The sequence below is a fragment of the Psittacula echo genome, assembly GCF_963264785.1.
Source record: "Psittacula echo genome assembly, chromosome: 1".
Lineage (NCBI taxonomy): Eukaryota > Metazoa > Chordata > Aves > Psittaciformes > Psittacidae > Psittacula > Psittacula echo.
In genome coordinates this window covers 76279369-76296188 of record NC_137735.1, presented here as the reverse complement: position 1 = coordinate 76296188, position 16820 = coordinate 76279369, and the positions used below count along the sequence as shown (strand labels likewise).

General features: G+C 43.5%; 1 protein-coding gene across 1 annotated transcript; it reads right to left on the bottom strand.

The window, feature by feature from the left end:
* Window positions 1-350: 350 nt before the first annotated feature.
* On the bottom strand, window positions 351-14947 carry NDNF (neuron derived neurotrophic factor; the record flags this gene model as incomplete). Its single annotated transcript, XM_080613699.1, has 4 exons — window positions 351-1738; window positions 2508-2632; window positions 3658-3846; window positions 14880-14947. 4 exons carry the CDS (start codon window positions 14945-14947, stop codon window positions 351-353), a joined length of 1770 nt encoding a protein of 589 aa, XP_080469825.1.
* Between the last annotated feature and the right edge of the window lie 1873 nt (window positions 14948-16820).

Below are 16820 nucleotides of genomic sequence, written 5' to 3'. Positions count from 1 at the left end.
ACGAATGATGTATTGCAGCCTTTGAAGTATAAAATAATTTAGAAGCCGTTCATGCAATATGGAAGCAAAGGAGTGCCACTTCCTTCAAAGTTTCCTGTTACCTTGGACATCTACTCAGCATCACATGTGGGTCACTGGACACATGATAATACCATTGCCAGATGCTACTGGAGACCCCCAGCCTCAGTTCCTCCAAACAATTACTTATGTAAACATAAATACACAAGTTGATATCTTTTCTACACAGTACAAATACAGGTCACAACTTCTCAGCTGTGCAAGCAGTCAATCTACTTGGAAGTAGGATAATGTTCAGACCAGAGTTCCATGTATTACTATGTACAGGGGCACTAACAGAACTTCCTCGTTTTCACGAGTTTGCTCTGATATTTCACAGAGTGCCCACCGTGCCCTATCACATAAACATCCAGCAGGTACGACTTGCCAGGCTGCAGGCCTCTGACTGTCTCTGTGGTCACAGCTTTCTGTATGTTCTGGCTGTGGAAGTATTTACAGAGGACCTTTTCCGATTTCTTCCTCATATCTGGGCCCAAGCACTGGTTCTGCTCTCTTTTCTTTTGCTCTTCATTGTAACTGTCATCCACTTCCCTTTTGTAGATACAGAACTTGTTTCTCTCTTGTGTGCCCAGCCACGCCACTGTGACCGAAGAACATGTGCGGAGTTTGTCAAAGGCTTTGACTCGTGTATCTTCAGGAAGAGAAGGAAACAACTGCTTGTTAGGCCTTGTTGTAGCCAGGACCTTCAGCATAGAAGCACCTTTTTTGCTTCCTTTCAGCCTAATCTGATATTTGGCTTTTGCTTTTCCCCGAAGCTGGAACTGCCGCACACCTTCCACATTCTGAGACAAGAGAAGTTTTCCATCTCTTCTAACCTGGACCTGAACAGCATCCAGGCATGAATGAATGGAGAAGATGACTTTCTGGTGAGATGAAACGGGAGCAAACCATAGAAATTTGGCTGCCTTCCTCTTGATGAACACATCTGTAACTCTGCCGTCCTTCAGCTCAACCATTTTCTGTTTAGCCTCCTCCTTTGTTCTGGCAAAGGTGCCTATGTATGCAGTGCTCGTGTTAGTGTTGGTATTTACTGCAAACATGTCAAAGTAGTACTGCGTGTCAGGCTTCAGGTCAGACACTGTGAAGATGTTCTTGTTCCCAATACAAACTTTATGGAGGTCAACTCTCGGCTTTGAGGATGTTTGACGCCCAAACTTTGATGATGGTTTTAGGAAATTGCGTTCTTTGCCAGAGTTGTCTGAGGGGAAGCCAAAATGGGCAAAGTCAAATGGACTGAAATCCAGACCTGGTTTTGGAGCCATCATAAAGGCATCATCAGAACTGAGCTTGGCTTCAACAGCACAGAGGCTTTTGAAGTTGTGTTCTTTATTGATGACTATGCAGTACTGAATGGGCTGTTTCAGTAAGGAGGCGGTAGGACTTGGTTTCCATGCCAGTGTCACTGTTGTACACCCCAGAGAAGTGACATCGACTCTGGGATCGTAAGGTAATTCAGGATAAGGTTGGTCTGACTCCGGAGTAGTGGTTGCATACACTTTAAAATGTGTATCTTTCTCTGTCGACAGCAGATCTAGTTGATATAAACCAGACGGGGAACTAGAGGACACAAAGTACTCAACATCATTGCCTTTGTAAGAGAACAGCTCTGTGTCTTCCTCGTTAGTAATCTGTTTCTGTTGCTCAAGAGGCTCTGGTTCACCTAAATTAGAAGCAAAGAGAAACAGTAGAGACACAGTCTGTGAATATAAGAAAATAAAACTCTAACAAACAGACACTTCATAAAATACAGAAGTAAGATGAAAAAATAAAGTTTTATCTTCTGAGTAAGATATAATCAATACTTCTGTCAAATCAGAGAGGGAATTGGTTTGGCACTCAGGTTGAAGCCAAACACCATAGAAATTGCACCTGACCACTACTAACGGAGTAACAGAGTCTTGTGAATAGTAACTAATACCTTCCACTAGAGTACCACTATCTTCAAGCACCCAACATGCAGTTCCCAGGGGGAACTGGCTCCGCTGCCTGTTTCTGGACTTGCTAAAATTTTGTTCATATATTCAGCAGAGGCCAAAAGTGTACACACCATACAACATTTCAGTACTTGGGTAACAGGGTCTGGAAACCAAAGACCTTTTCTCTCTTGAGTAGCAGTTATATGGCCATTTCCATATAAACTCCATGTCTACAAACACGTACCCTCCCTCCAAGAGGTGAGCTCAGCCCTGCTGCAATGCCAGCCCTGTCTGTCCAGCTCTTATCTTGTGTATACAGCTCACAGCAAAGCCCCAACAAAACCAGGTTACTCTGAGCAAACACAGTTTGTTGTGGCAGCATCCAGTGCACTCTGTAACAGTAATCTCAGCTTTTACTTCCACAGCTCTTTTCCTTGTCAGGTTTGAGGGGCTTCAAATTCTTGAGAAAAGCAGGTCTCCAAGGTGCAAGGGACACTGTCAATGGTTTATTACCTGAACCTTCTCCACTAGCTTCCTCAGGGAGCTCTTGCACACTCAGTTTCCATTCCAGAGGGGCATCGCATGGTGTTACTGTCACTGCTAAGGGAGTGTTGTCCTCTTCAACCACAAAGAAATACCTAGAAGAAGGGTAACAGACCCATATGTCAGTAAATCCTGAAGGCAGCCAACTGTTAGGAACTGGCTTGACATGACTGAGTTTGATCTTAATAGGGCAACAGAGACAAAAGTGTTACTTACAGGCAAGCATGTGCAGAGGGAATGTGGACAGGCTGGTGAGCAAGTGCTAAGGAGGTGAGGGGTGTCTCCCCATGAACATGTTGGTACAGAGATCATGCTCTGCTTGTGAAGGCACAGCAAAAGGGTTTCTGGCCTCCTGTCCTCCCCTATGTCAGCTTCATGTTTTACACCTACGCTAACTATATACCATACAAATGGTCACAAAGCTATAAATGAGGGAAACAGGATCTGTCCTGGAATTTAGGGATATGCTGTTCCAAGCAGGACACACATTTTATGCTGTGTCCAGGTAAGGGCCCCAGAAGCACATACAGATATATGCATTCCACTATCCTCCTGCATCCCCCCCAAGCACTACCTGTTAATTATTGTGAGGTGTTTCTCACCAATGAAGGCTGAAGGATATATGTGACATGAGCAGGAAGGAGGCAATGCTGGTCTTCCCTGAACTCTTTGGAGCCTCAGGTTCCTTCCCAGTCTAACCTCAGTATTTTCTGACCCTTAGGGTCAAGGCTGAGAAGTAGGGAGTTCAGATCAGACTGGCTTACATTGCTTCTTTAAAGCACAATATGAAATAATGAAGAGAGACAAGTGTGGTGAGGTAAGCCTGTAGTTTCTAATTTCTTTCCCGCTCCCTTTACCTCCAGACATGGTTAGTGGCCCCACTTCAGGGAATTTCTGCGGTCTGTGGAAGCTCTGGGCTTATCCCAGAAATCAAATAAATTGGATAGACCCTCAGCCGGGGAGGCCAGATTGGGGTGTAAACTTGCATAGTTATTTCATCAGACAGAAGACTGGCATTTGTGGTTTTCTGGTTTGGATCTAATTTTTATCTCAAAACACCCAAAAGCTAAAGCTTGTATCTTCAAAGTACAACTTCCTCACTTGGACCAGACAGAAATACCTTTTAGGGGTGTCTCGGAAGAGGTAACTGCTAATTTCAGCTCCATCTGGGATGACGGATGAATCATGGAAAAATGCCTTGTCCCGGATTTGCGTTTGGAAGAGCTCCTCATCTCTGGTAGGTAACTTCTGGGGCCTGGAGCTGAGCGGCAGCAGCAGCAGGAGGAGCGGGCAACACATCAGGAGCATCCTACAGCAATGACAGGGAGTTCCACCTGAGAAGGGCTGCACTGCGTGCGGCAGGAGCTGCCGCCAGCTTGTCCCACACCAGTGGGTGAGACCATGGTGAAACACAGGGTTATTTGTGGCCTGCAGCCGCTGACTTGGCTAGCTGCACAGTGGTGTGGCTCTTGTGGGCTGATTTACTGCTGAAACCTATAACAACATTGCATGTGCTTTATGTTTTGCAGGCACCTTCCCTGTAGAGCCATACAAGCATTAGGAACACAGACTGTAAAAACTAAGCTTGCACTGTCACAGCACTTGGATCAACTATGTAAATAAGATTCTTTCACCTTGAGCTGTAACCTGCACACAGCTTTCATATCAGGGTCACTCCCTCCCCTTAACAAAGAACAAAAGCCTTCCACATACTTTGGTAGGACTACAGTTCGATGTTTTGCCACAGCAGAAACAGAGCTCACTGAACGTGGGAGCAGGAGTAAGTACAGAGCAGATAGAGAGTGTATCAGCTCCACTTTCCTCAGGAACTTTTGGTCAGGCTTCCAACAGTCCTTTGAAAAGTAAGTATTTCCAGTGAAATTGTTCTTTATAAAAACAGTGAATAGGAAAACATGATATAAACCCACACGTATTCAAAGCGCATTGGTATTAGCATGCAGTTCAGCTGGGCTTAATCCTCAAGCCTGATGGTAATTGCAAAACACAAAAGCAGAAAATCCCTTACAAATTAGGCATAATAATTCATAATCTCAGCCTTTCACTAGTATGTCTACAACTAGGTCAGTAACGACTACCCTAACATATACAGTGGGGCAGCCTGGAAATCTTTCAATACACTAGATGATCTCATGTATAATGGCTCTGCTATAGGGGAAGTGGTAAAGGAGAAACCAAGCCCATTCCTAAATGATAACATTTATTAAAATTGGAAAAAAAAAAAAAAAGAGGTTAAAGCATTACCTAAACTGTCTTAGCCACTGGCTGTGGGGAGAAGCATGATAAAACCCCTAAGTAACTGTAAGCCATAAGTGACACATACTGAAAACTCCCTTGCCAGGATGCAATTTTATCTTCACCTCCTTTCGCTCATGCTGTTGTTCACACCAAGGACTGCTGTGCCTTCCTCAGCTTTCTGCCTCCCCAGCACACCTATATTCCTATATTTGCAGCCAGATCTTCCCCTTCCTGAGTGGAAAACCAAAGGAAAAATGAAAGCAAAAGCTTGAGGTTCACCTGGCAGAGTTTCCCTTGTGGTCATGTCCCTGATCAGCATGGAGGCTGTGGAGGAGCTCCATGACTTGTGCAAGACAGTGAGCGGCAAGCATGTCAGAGAGCCCTGCCGTGAGCTTGATGGTCGATGGCCCCACCATCTTGCAGGGAAGCCCTGCCTCTGGCTCTGGCCTCTGCCACAGCTGCCAAAAGTTGTTTTGCAGTTGGAGAAGGCTGCACTCTTATTTATTTGGCAATAACCTAGTGACAGTAACACATGGCCACAGTTCCCTGTTTGCAGGTCTTGGAATGCTTCATCTCTGGCACTCACAGGTCTCAAACTGTGCACTTCGTTACTGTTTGGGATGTTCTAATAATCAGGTCACTGCAGTGCTGTGCCCTACAGAAGGGAAAGGAGAAAAGGGCTTTACCTAAGACATGCAATTGCTGCTTCTAGTTAAATCTTGATTTAACTTTCCCAGCATTTGTCAAAATTTATCCCAAGCACATCCTGACTTAGCTTTTGATGACAACAGACATATTTCCTCAAATTCAGACTGAAGTGTGGATACTTATCGGCAAAGTTGCTGACTTTTGACCTTTGGGAGCAAAGATCATAAGTCAAAATATTTGCTGATTTGAGTCACCAAAGTCAGCAGAAACCTCCTCTCACATAACACAGGACAAGTTCCATGTGCTCTAACATGCTGTTTATTGATTTTTCAAGCATTATTGTTGGCCAACAGGGAAGAAATTCTTTCCAACTTAATCACGACAGTTACAGCAGATTATTTGGTTAGGTAAGAAACTCTGACACTTTCTGCAGACAGTGTCCTCTGCATGAACCCCTTCAAATTGCAGCCTTGTGTATTCCCACAGACAGTTCCAGTGCAATGTAACCTCTACTAAAATAAATGATTTTTGGTTATAGGACTACCCAGTCTGGGCTTCACTTATTCAATAATTCCACTAGCTAATTCACACGAAAAACTCCTGTAGGCAGCGTTTCTGTCTCTGTTAACAGCCGCAGCACAGAGACAAGGTATAGATTTGTCCCCAGTTTCTTCATCTAATTGTAAAAGCATTTTGGCTTTAAAGTAACTACAAAAGACTCACTAAAGTTAGTTTTGTGATCCCTACCCAGCCTGGGCAGGCTACACTGGCCTATCTCATACATGAAATCACTTGCAAAGTTAACAGCTGTTCCTTAAAAGAAAAACTTAATAATCTTTGTTCCTTTAGAAGTGAATACGATTTTGAGCACTTTTATTTTCATATATCCAGATCTTGGAGGCTTAATATAGCCCCAGTTTTCATGCATGACACTTCCAAAAGTGAGATACCTCAACAGCAAAGAGACATCCAGAAAGCACTCAGTTTATGGGAAACGTGCTGTCAGTGCTACACCACCCTTTCACACCAGTTAATAACAGATTTATTTTTTGCAGCACAGTCATTATAATCTGTTAGTTTTAAGCTAAATCCTTTATAGCTCACTAACACAAAACACCAAGAGGAAAGCAAAAAACTCATCTATTAATCCCATGTTTCTTTCTGGGCAAGTTCAGCTCTGGGCAGTTACTTTAACAGAGTCTCTCCGAAAATGCACTTGCTGCATCAGAGCACATAAATTCCTGCTCTCCCACCCAGCCTTCAAACTTCCAACAGTTTTCTTGTCTCTGTCTGCCATTCCCTGAGACTCTTCATTTTTAGAAGAGCTACAGGCTCAGGCCTAAGCGCTGCACTGTGAAGCCATACAAATTACATGAAATATGTTGTGTGATTTTTTGTTCTCCAGCCCGTGCCACCTCCTAAATGCTGTTTGTTCTCTTTTCTACAAGTTTGTCTTTTCTTGTCTTTTAAACTCTGAGTCAATTGATATATTCCTGCTGACTGGAGGATTTGCCTGCTGGTTATCACCGAATTTAAGTGAGTGTCAAGATAAACAGTCCTAAGTGAAATAATAAGCACCGTTTTCCTTCTCCAGGACTGCAAAACTGCCCTTTAATGGCCCAGCTTTACCTCTCACTTTTTCCCCAAATTCTACCTAAACTGAGTGTGGCAGGTGGCCAGAGTTCCCCTTTTATTTTGACCTGGAAGGTGGCAACCCTGTCCCCAGGTGAGCAGATCCCAGCCTGCACAAACACTCCAGTAGCAACAGCTACTTCTTAGAAGAGTACTTGGAAGGTACTTAATGAACTTGTATGCATTGATCTAAATAGATCAACAGATGAGAAAAGCATGCTGTACATTTGGAGTGGGATATAAATTATTTTAAACACCTCAGGATTTACCACCTTGCCAGAGGTTTGGGTTTGGGCTTTTTTCCCTTCAGAAAGTATAAACAAACAAAAGCAACAGTCTGGGCTATATATCTAAGATATGAGCACATACATGAATATTATCATTAAATCAGATCACAGATTTGATGATGATGATTACAATTCATTCATATCTTTCAAATGGTTTCCACGTGGGCAGTGAACCTTACCCAGCCTTTCCAAAATCCCATGTACTCAAGCCTTCTGCCCAGCCTACAAGACCTTTGCATAACAAACTTCATCTCTACAAAAGGCTCATTGGTAATATCTAGGTAAACTGCAATTATAAACAGAAGCGGAGAGGATAATGGGATTCGTACCTGACTTATGTTCCAAGTCTGTGACAGATTGGCTGGAGCTGCTCAGCACCTCACAGGCTCTCCCCGCAGGCTCTGGGACCAGCATGACAAGCACAACCCTCAACCAAAGCCAAAACCAGATGGCCCCAGGGGCAGATAAATTATCTAATTTTTGATTTCACAGAGCAAGCCTACAGTATTTTCTGTCTGCCCCAAGCAAGACTTTTCTTTCCAGCAAAACATAGCAGTTGTGCAGGATGTACCACGGGAGGTATCGGAGGCTCCCTTCTTACATCCCACCATAGAACTCACCCAACAAGCCAAAAATTGCTTTGGTTTGGCTGTTTGGGACCAGAGCAGATGTGTCCTCCTCTTTAGACTTCACTGTGCATTTATTGCCAGGAAGGCTCAATGTCACCAGGTACATCTACACTCCACCAAAAGGCTGCAAGAGCAGTGGCTTCACCATGTGCAGTGCCAGTGCTAGTAGCAAGTCAGCTTCAAGCGCCTCAATCTAGGGAAATCGTTTGCCTACTTAACTGTCTGCAGATCAGAGACTTGTAAGGGATTTAGAATAACAAAAAAAAAAGATTAGGGTTTACCTGAAGCAAATGCATCTGGAAGAAACAAACCCTAATGTTTAATTACACAGAATGAAAAGTACAGGACTGTAATTTAGAAAGGATAATTTCATGGTACTGCCTGCCACAGTGCTTTTGCTTTGTGTTTCTTGCCTTCTTCGTAGTGTATGGATGGTTCACTTTTTTTCCTCCTTACATTCTATTTCTGTGTGTTGTGATTTTTTTTTTTTCTCTGTTGTTTACATTACCCATGCTGCTTCTGGTAATAAATCTGTAGATTTACTGATGTGATTTAAGTGCAGCTTCAGAAATAAGAGGGCATTGTGTGACTTCTTTGACTTATTAGGGGAATGCTGCAAGTAAAAAGGCTGTGAGCTTTTCCATTATACACCTCATTTCCAGAGATATATAACACAAATAAATGCACCTCAGGACAGAGTTATCACCTCAGCAACAGAGGAGTTTAAAAGCACCTACCAATTCCAACTGTAATATAATTAGTTATTTTTGATGTGCAAACAAGGCAAAACAATGCCTTTGAATTTTAACTACTTACAGAGAGCTGCTTGCTTTGTTTGTTTAGGGGGAGACCAGAGGGGGGAAATGGAAGGCATGGTATTTAATACTTACTATTCCCTAAAGAATCTGGAAAATGTTTGGTATGCTTTTCATTTGGGTTTTTGGGTTGGTTTATTCTTTAAAAGCAGCACTCTTGAAAACTTATTGTCCGGTCCTGCCTCGTGCCTTGGGAAAAGCATGGGCCATGCAGGGCTGCTGGAGCCTTACCAGGAGCTTGGACAGTGCAGCCCCAGCCAGCCTCTCTGCCGGTGGCAAGCACTAGCCTAAAGCCTTTCCCTAAGGAACAGGGTGGGATGAAGAGCACAGCACTGACAGGGATGCAGGGGTGTAGCACTGCCTCTGTGGCTTTTAAAGTCAAATATCTGGCTTGACATGGCAGCTCCTGTTGACAGGAACGGCTGCAACTGGGAGGGCAGTAACATTTACAGTCCTGTAATCCATGGATTAAAGATCCTCAAGAACACACGAACATGGTGTCTTATAATGGTGCCTTTGAAGCATTAAGGGTCCACCGTGTCAGTAATCTGTGGATTAACCAACAGCCTCTTGAAACTCCAATTCAACCCGCAATTCTCCTTTGCTGGGAGTATTGTTTTAGCAAAGCAAATCACAGTAGCATAGGGAAAATATTAAACTATGTAAATATAAGAAGGTGCGAAGAAATAACAGTACGTTCCCACCAAATCTTAATGAACAACAGTGGCAACAAATTACAAAAACTACAATTTGAGAGGAATGTTAACTCCAAAGAGGTAACATTGTAAAATGCAGAGCTGTCTCAAATTAGACATGTTGAAAAGCAAACAAACTCAGGGAGATACAGTATCAAAAAATCAAATTTTACATGGACTATTTTGTTTCTAAACTGAGCCTTATTTATTTTTCTACTTTGAGTGGAAACAAATTCAACTCTGATTACATTGAATTTGCCATCTTGGAGCTGGTGGTAACTGGATGCTTCAGAAAACAGCTGAGCCGGGAGATGCATTTGGGACACTTGAGGAAATGCATTGTAGTTTTTCTTGTTTTAATCAGAGACCACATACCAGCACTTCACAGCCATTTTGACCAATGCGGCTCAGCACCGAGTGTCAAAGCCAAACAAACAGCGTGCCCCCAGCGGCCCCTATTACAATATTCAGTTGTTCTCTCCTAGCTGTCCTTGAGAGAGGATGGCAGAGGCACAGGAAGAAGAGGCTGGTGACTTGCCCCCATGTTGAGCTCCACCTCCCTTGGCCGTTCTGGCACAGGCTGCCTGATGTCCTTAACATTCTGCCTTCTCATCCTCCCAAGCCCATACAAAATAACCAGGCAGCCAGACACAGTTCCCAGAAAGGGCAAGCATCATGGGACAGGTGATGGTAGCAGTTCTTCCAGAGGAAAAGTTCATGTCACACACCCAACTCAGAGAAGGGGAATTTTTTCCATAGTCTCTGTAGGTGTTGAGCCCCAGTAGGAGAAATAAGAGAAGGCAGAGAAATCTTAGTTTGTACAACTCCAGGCCATTTAAGATAACCAACCCCAAATGCCATGCAGCTCTACCACAAATCTTTCATCAGAAGATCTGGAGGTGTTTTATAATGGAAAGTAATTGTTATTCCCTTGTTACAAGCAATAAAAGTGGGGCAGCTACTTTCCTTGTTCAAGGAAATCGCAATATAATCCCTTCCTTTAATCGTAAACCAATAGCTAATTTCCTCGACCAAGTCATTCTGCCTTCAGCACAGCAATCTGTGTGCACGTTACTGACTCTCGGTAATGATTTTCAGCAAATGGATTAGTGGGGAGGAACATACGAACACTTACAAATTACAACCAACACAAGCATGTTGGTATTTGGTAAGGAGTTTCCCACTGTTTCTCTGGAATACTTCTGAATGACATTATGAGCAAGTGCCCTTGCCAAAACCCGCCAGAGGCAGGGATGACTGAACTGTCAGGGTATGATAAAGAGCAGGAACAGAACTGGGGTCCGTGCAACCTGCTGTCACATCCTCAAACCACTGGAGGTTGTGGCTGAAAGTCAGAAAGAAGTGTGGAAAGCACTAAAATATAAACCTGAAGTCATTAACTGCATTAACCACTGAAGGAGTTAAAGTTGCTTGAGCCATTCCTAGGGTCTGGAGAATACAGCTGGCCTGGCAGCTGCCCACAGCCAACAAGGTGTTTGTTAAAGGGGAGAAAACAAGGGGCTGGAGCAGAGCAGGGAGCTGCGGGAGAGGCAGTGACAGGTAAGGGGCTGTAGGTCACCAGCGTGACTTGCAGGGCAGGAGCCAGGGGAAGCTGAGCCTTCAGCAGCTCCATTAACAGCTGGAGCACTCCTAGTTTGTGGAAAGCTGTGTCGTAAGCACACTGAAATTGCTTCCCTGTTTCTTCCCTTCTGCTTATTGGCGGATGATTGAAAAAGTTAAAAAACACTGACAACTTTGAAACCCTCCTAAGTGCACAAAAGCTGATTTCCTCAGCTTCCATCAGACATGCAGCTTTATTTGGCATCAGGAACACCACCATGCATGTACATAGGATTACAAACCGCAGCCAGCCTAAGTATTCCTGCCCACTTCCCTAGCTCTACACACACAGTCTTCCTGAACCAGCTACACAGAAATTCACATTTGCAATTTTATCATATCTTCCTTTTTAATGCCTAGGGTTTCTTGATGCTTCTAGGCTAAGCAGCAGTGACCAGTAATGCCTGCAACAGCATGGACAGTAACAGCAGCAGCTCTCCAGGAAGCTGGAAGAGCTGCTCTCTGGCAGCTGGAAGAGCAAACAAGAGAGCAGCTCCAATAACAACCCCTATTACAGTGCTCATGCCCAAGAGGCGATTCTCTGACCCCACATTAGTTTGCAATGGTATCTTGAAGCAAAGACACAGCGATGGGAACTCAAATAGAAACTGTAACAGACATCTGGCACCAAATGCAATTGTAAAGTTGGATTCTAGGTTTTTTTCTCAATACAGGAACACTCATAGTTAACTAGTTTATAGGACAAGGATATAGCGATGAGCATATGCCTTCCAAGGAGAAAATACTATTTATAGGAACAGAGGAGAAAAGTTATTTCTTTTTTATTATGTTTTTCCTGTATTTTTTCAATCTTGTCCCTGTGTCTCTTTTAACTACACCTGAATCATGTAATTCAGATCCTCAGCTGACTTCAAAGAAACTATGACTTCTACCAAATCGAAGGTCTAGCCCTTATTACTTACAACCACACTAATACATGTTGTGCTTATAGGTGATCCCCAAAACTTTACAATTCTTTAATTATCATCAGAATCCAAATTTTTCTAATGGAACCTACTGTCCAAAACTATATTCAGTTTTTATATTATCTGTCTTCAACTTTAAAGGCATGCAGAGGAAATCTTAGGCCCTACAAGTCCTTAATGAATCCGTAAGGTGCTTTCTCATAATGATTTGTATGCATCACGATAATTCACAGATGTTGTGTCTCATTTTTTCCTAGTTGGAAAAGGGTTGCTGAAAATATGTAAACATTTGTCAAGTGCTTGAAAATGGAAAGTATCAAATGTGGTGCTAAAGGTATTGATATTTACATATTTCTAGCAGCAGGCTCAACGTTAAAGCTGCCAGACCTCAGCCATGGTTACAGCAGCAAAGACCTTCCAAGACTCAGCTTGGGTATTGGCCCCCCAGCTGATCTCCACCATCCCTAGAAAGCAGCACACATAATTTCTGAGACACGACATTAGCTCTGGTGACTCTCTCCGAGGCTGAGAGCAAAGGACAGCTCATTGCAAGTAGACCTCATCACAGAGAGAACAATCAGCCTCACCACTTCTCCTGGGTGTCAGTTAGAAAATTTACTCTTTTGCATGCTTGCTTCTGTCTGCTGTCTGGGTAGGGACAAGAAAAAGCAGGAATGCTTATGTTGGCTAAATTTAGCTTACTGGCATTTACTTGCTTAGTATCCTGCTTTAAATAAGACTCAGACTCCTGTGGAGAACAACTCAGCAAATTAGTGAAAATTGTTAGCTCTATCCCTCCTTTCCTAATCTTCTACTAGCCATTGGGACAAATGACAGCAGTGAGCACACTCAATGCTCATGAGGGAGCAGAGACCCTCACAGGAGAAGAGCATCTGTATGGTGCAGGGATGGCTCCCAAGGTTACTCAAGGTTGTTGCAGAAGCAGACAAAATATTTGGGACAAGTGTGGCCAAGTGCTGGAGGAGCTATGGATGCTTGCAGCCCACATCCCTACCCTGGGCTGCTCCTCCAGTGCCACTGGCCATCTCCAGGACTAAGGAGCCATACGGCAGAGAAAGGACTCACCTCCAGGGGGCAGAAGAGTACATACCCAGAGAGACGTGGCATGGCCATGGAGACTGCTGCCACAGGTGGGCCTATGGTCAGAACTGACATGCATCTGTCTGAAGAGTTTACGAGATACCTTAAGTCCAACCACCGCTCTCCAGTTCATCATATCAAAGCAGGATAGAGCATGTTCAGGAGCTACCAGTCTTCAGAGTGGCTTTCTAACATTTTCTGGGTTCTCTAAACAGTGGACTTCTGCTGAAAAGCCTTTTCCCAAGTGCAAAAAGATGGATGCTCTAAAGGGATGTGCTGCAAGAGTTTCAAATATGCCAGGGTCAACTGCAGAGCTGTGATAAGGGATCTCAGAAATCAGATTATTTAAAGGGTCAGTTTCAGCTCCACTCTACCACTGGGCTGGTGTTTATTTGTCCAGGCTGGCAGGCAAAAGGTTAGTTCTTTTTCTAGTTACTGCAAACAAAAGCAGAGGAAACTCATACAGGCAGATAGGTCAGGCTGTCATGGGTGAATGAACATCCAAACAACCCCAAAACCTTCAAGCCTTCTTATGGCAACCATACATCCTTGGCTGACAGCAGGGGAGAGAAGGGGAGAGAGGAAGGGGAGAGAGGAAGGGGAGAAAGGAAGGGGAGAGAAGAAAAGGAATTTGTGTACTCAGAGATGGCTGAAAGGCATGCCAAGGGCATTTGCTTTCCCAAAGAGGGAAGATGTGGTGAGAGCTGTGGCGTGAGACCCAGTTTTGCCTTCTGGGGATGTCTCTTGGCCAGCAACTGAAAATGGCTGCAAGACCCTTGGATGAGGATCTGCTAAAGGACAAAGTGCCATTTCAACATCACAATTAACATTGCATTGTAAAAACCAAAAAGCTGAAATTAAAAAAAAAAAATAAAAATCTGCTCTTCGGTGCTTTGTCCCCTTCAAGGCATTTCAGCAGGCCCAGGGGGTTTGGGCTGGAGCTGGGAAGGGAGCTCTGCCTGTGGAGACAATGCCCCCTGGTTCTGCTTTATCGCCCCACTTGCGCATTTAACTGATAGTCATAAGTAGGGATCCACACAGTCCCTGGATGAACAAACCACGCCAAGCCCATAGTACCAAGTGGGTACGGCCATGAACCAAGGGAGCAAAAGACTGAGCCAGAACTGTGTTTTGACCTATTGCAAGTACATCTTGCTGATGTGCATGAATTCTGCATTTTTGTGTTAAAGCCCTTATTGCCTGGATTTTCTTATAAACACTTTGCAATTACTTTGTCTTGAATGAGTGGAAATTAAAACACACTCCATAAATTAATATCATACATTTCTTTCCCTGAGCCTGCTGCCCTGCTATCACATTCTTCCAAGAGACATCTTATACCCTTGTTTTAAATACCTTCTTTAATCAAATGTTAAGTTAGATTTGTTCACGTAAACCTATTTATTTTTCCTAGTACTATTTTTTTTAAACTATTGTATTATAATAGGATAATAGAAGTTTTAATTGACTGACATTAAATCTTTCCTACAAAACTGTAGCTTTAATACCCCCTAGGACTGTTAGATTTTTATTAATTATTTCTCATTACAGAAAAATCAGTTTGGGAGCTCCTAGGGTCTTCCCCAAATAAGGATAAGATCCTATTAGTCCTACAAATCATACTCAAGTAAGTAATTCTTACCCAGGAGAAAAAGCCCATGGGGAATTAAATGCAGATTTAGTAGCCAAAGGAAGAGAAAGAATGGGGATTAGAAACCCTTAACATTGCTCACTGATGTTTTCCTTCACATCCAGAGACCAGCTGGCAGCTCCGAGACACTTGGCTTTCCCGCACCATCATCATCCCAATCTGTAAATGGCTTAATTTGCATCAGGTTTCTGGATTTCAAAATGCTGAGACACATTTAGACTGTTTGACTATAAACAAATTAGCAGTAAATCTCTTGCACCTAAACAAAGTAGAGAGAATGAGAGAGAGAGAGAGAGAGAGCATGCTCACTTCTCCACGGTGTTCTGGTTGCTTTGCAGAAATCATCTCTCCTGTTTAATAATCCCTGCAGGCATGTACGCAGAACACGCGATCCTGTCACACCTCCCGCCGGCCTCCCCCCGCAGGCTCTGCAGCAGGAGTGGTGGCTGGTCTACCACTGCTCTGGTTTGGCACCGAGAAAGTTAGAAGTGAGAAAGATGAAAAGCATCATTTTTCTCACACCCTAATAAAGTTTCAACCCCTTTAAAGTTACTTTTCCTTAAATCAAAAAAGGAAAAAAAAAACAACCTCAAAACCCTACCAGAAAGCAATACGTTCAATTAGGGGAACAATGCATTTCCCCTGTAAATCACAGGGGAAGTGTCGGCCTCGGTGGTGTGTCACGTTGCAAGTGAGCGAGGGTCATGCTGAAGGGGCACTCATATCCGGACCCATGAAGGGGGGAATGAAGTGGGAAAGATAAATTATTGCCTTTTGTTTTTCAGATTTCCAGGTGCTCGCGGTAAGGACCCACTGCTTCTTATCTCAGCTGTCACACAAGCAACAAACATCTCTCCAACTACTGAATTTAATTACCCAAAAACCAGAGTGGTCCTGATTCAAGCCGAAACCTGAAAAGCCCTGCGTGCTCTGGAGCAATCCATGAGAAATGCTGAAAATGCTGTGGTCACCTAAGGGCTTGCCCCTGCCCAGGTAGAAGGACGCAGCCCATGAAAGATGGTCAGCAAAGGACTCACTTGCATCCCCTGGTAACTCGAGTATATTTTTGTTTACTGAAGCAGTCATGGACTGGGGGCTGGTTTCTCGGTTTGCTTGTGTGGCTGATTACTTGAACTACATTTAAAACCCATCCTGTAAAATGTCTCCCAGAAGCTCATCAAGGTTTTGGTGAGGTTATAGTATCAGCTATCTCAGACATGAACTGAAAATGATCACACTTTGCCTGCTTCTGACATATTCTGCGAGACTGACCTGCTTCCCTAGGGTGCAAAGCCATCTATTCAGTCATTAGATTTTTGGCTGGTTCCTGTTATAACCCTGTGTTTGCCTTTCTCCTGTTCAGTGTGTGTCCTTGCATATTGCAAATTAGATAATTAATTCTGAAAGAACAAACTTCTTTTTAATATTTACTTTCTCTCTCCCTCTTATTTCCAGCTTCAAGCACATTCTCCTGGAGTTATGATTTATTACCCTGACATATTTACAGATCCAAGGGCAAATACTTCCTCTCCTAATGGCATCTTGTTAAAGTTTTCAAACATAATATCTCAGCCTTCAAAGCTCCTTCCACCCATCCATGAGCATTAGCTTATTTGAGTCATCTTCTCTTAGGCAGAAACTATCTCTGCTTGATATAATGAAGATTTTTGTCATAGAACTAGCATATTCTCAGTCACGGTGTAAAACAAAGAGCAGGGAACACAGCTTCTACGCTCTGCCTTTTCTCCAAGGTGATGCTCACTCACTGAACCACTTCGTATTTAGCAGAGCTCAAGCAGTACTTGTGTCCCTTCTCACTGGTTTTACTCAAGATAATCTCTTTCCCTTAACATAATTCCGATTTATTCTCCCTTCACTGTAGTCACAGCCAGTGGCACCAAAATACAGAGCTTGTCAGCATTCAGTATCACCCTGGGTTCTCCACAAGCACAGTAAATATTAGTCTTATGGGCTGTCTATACACTCTCACACAAGCCTTATATTCAAAACACAGATTTCTTGA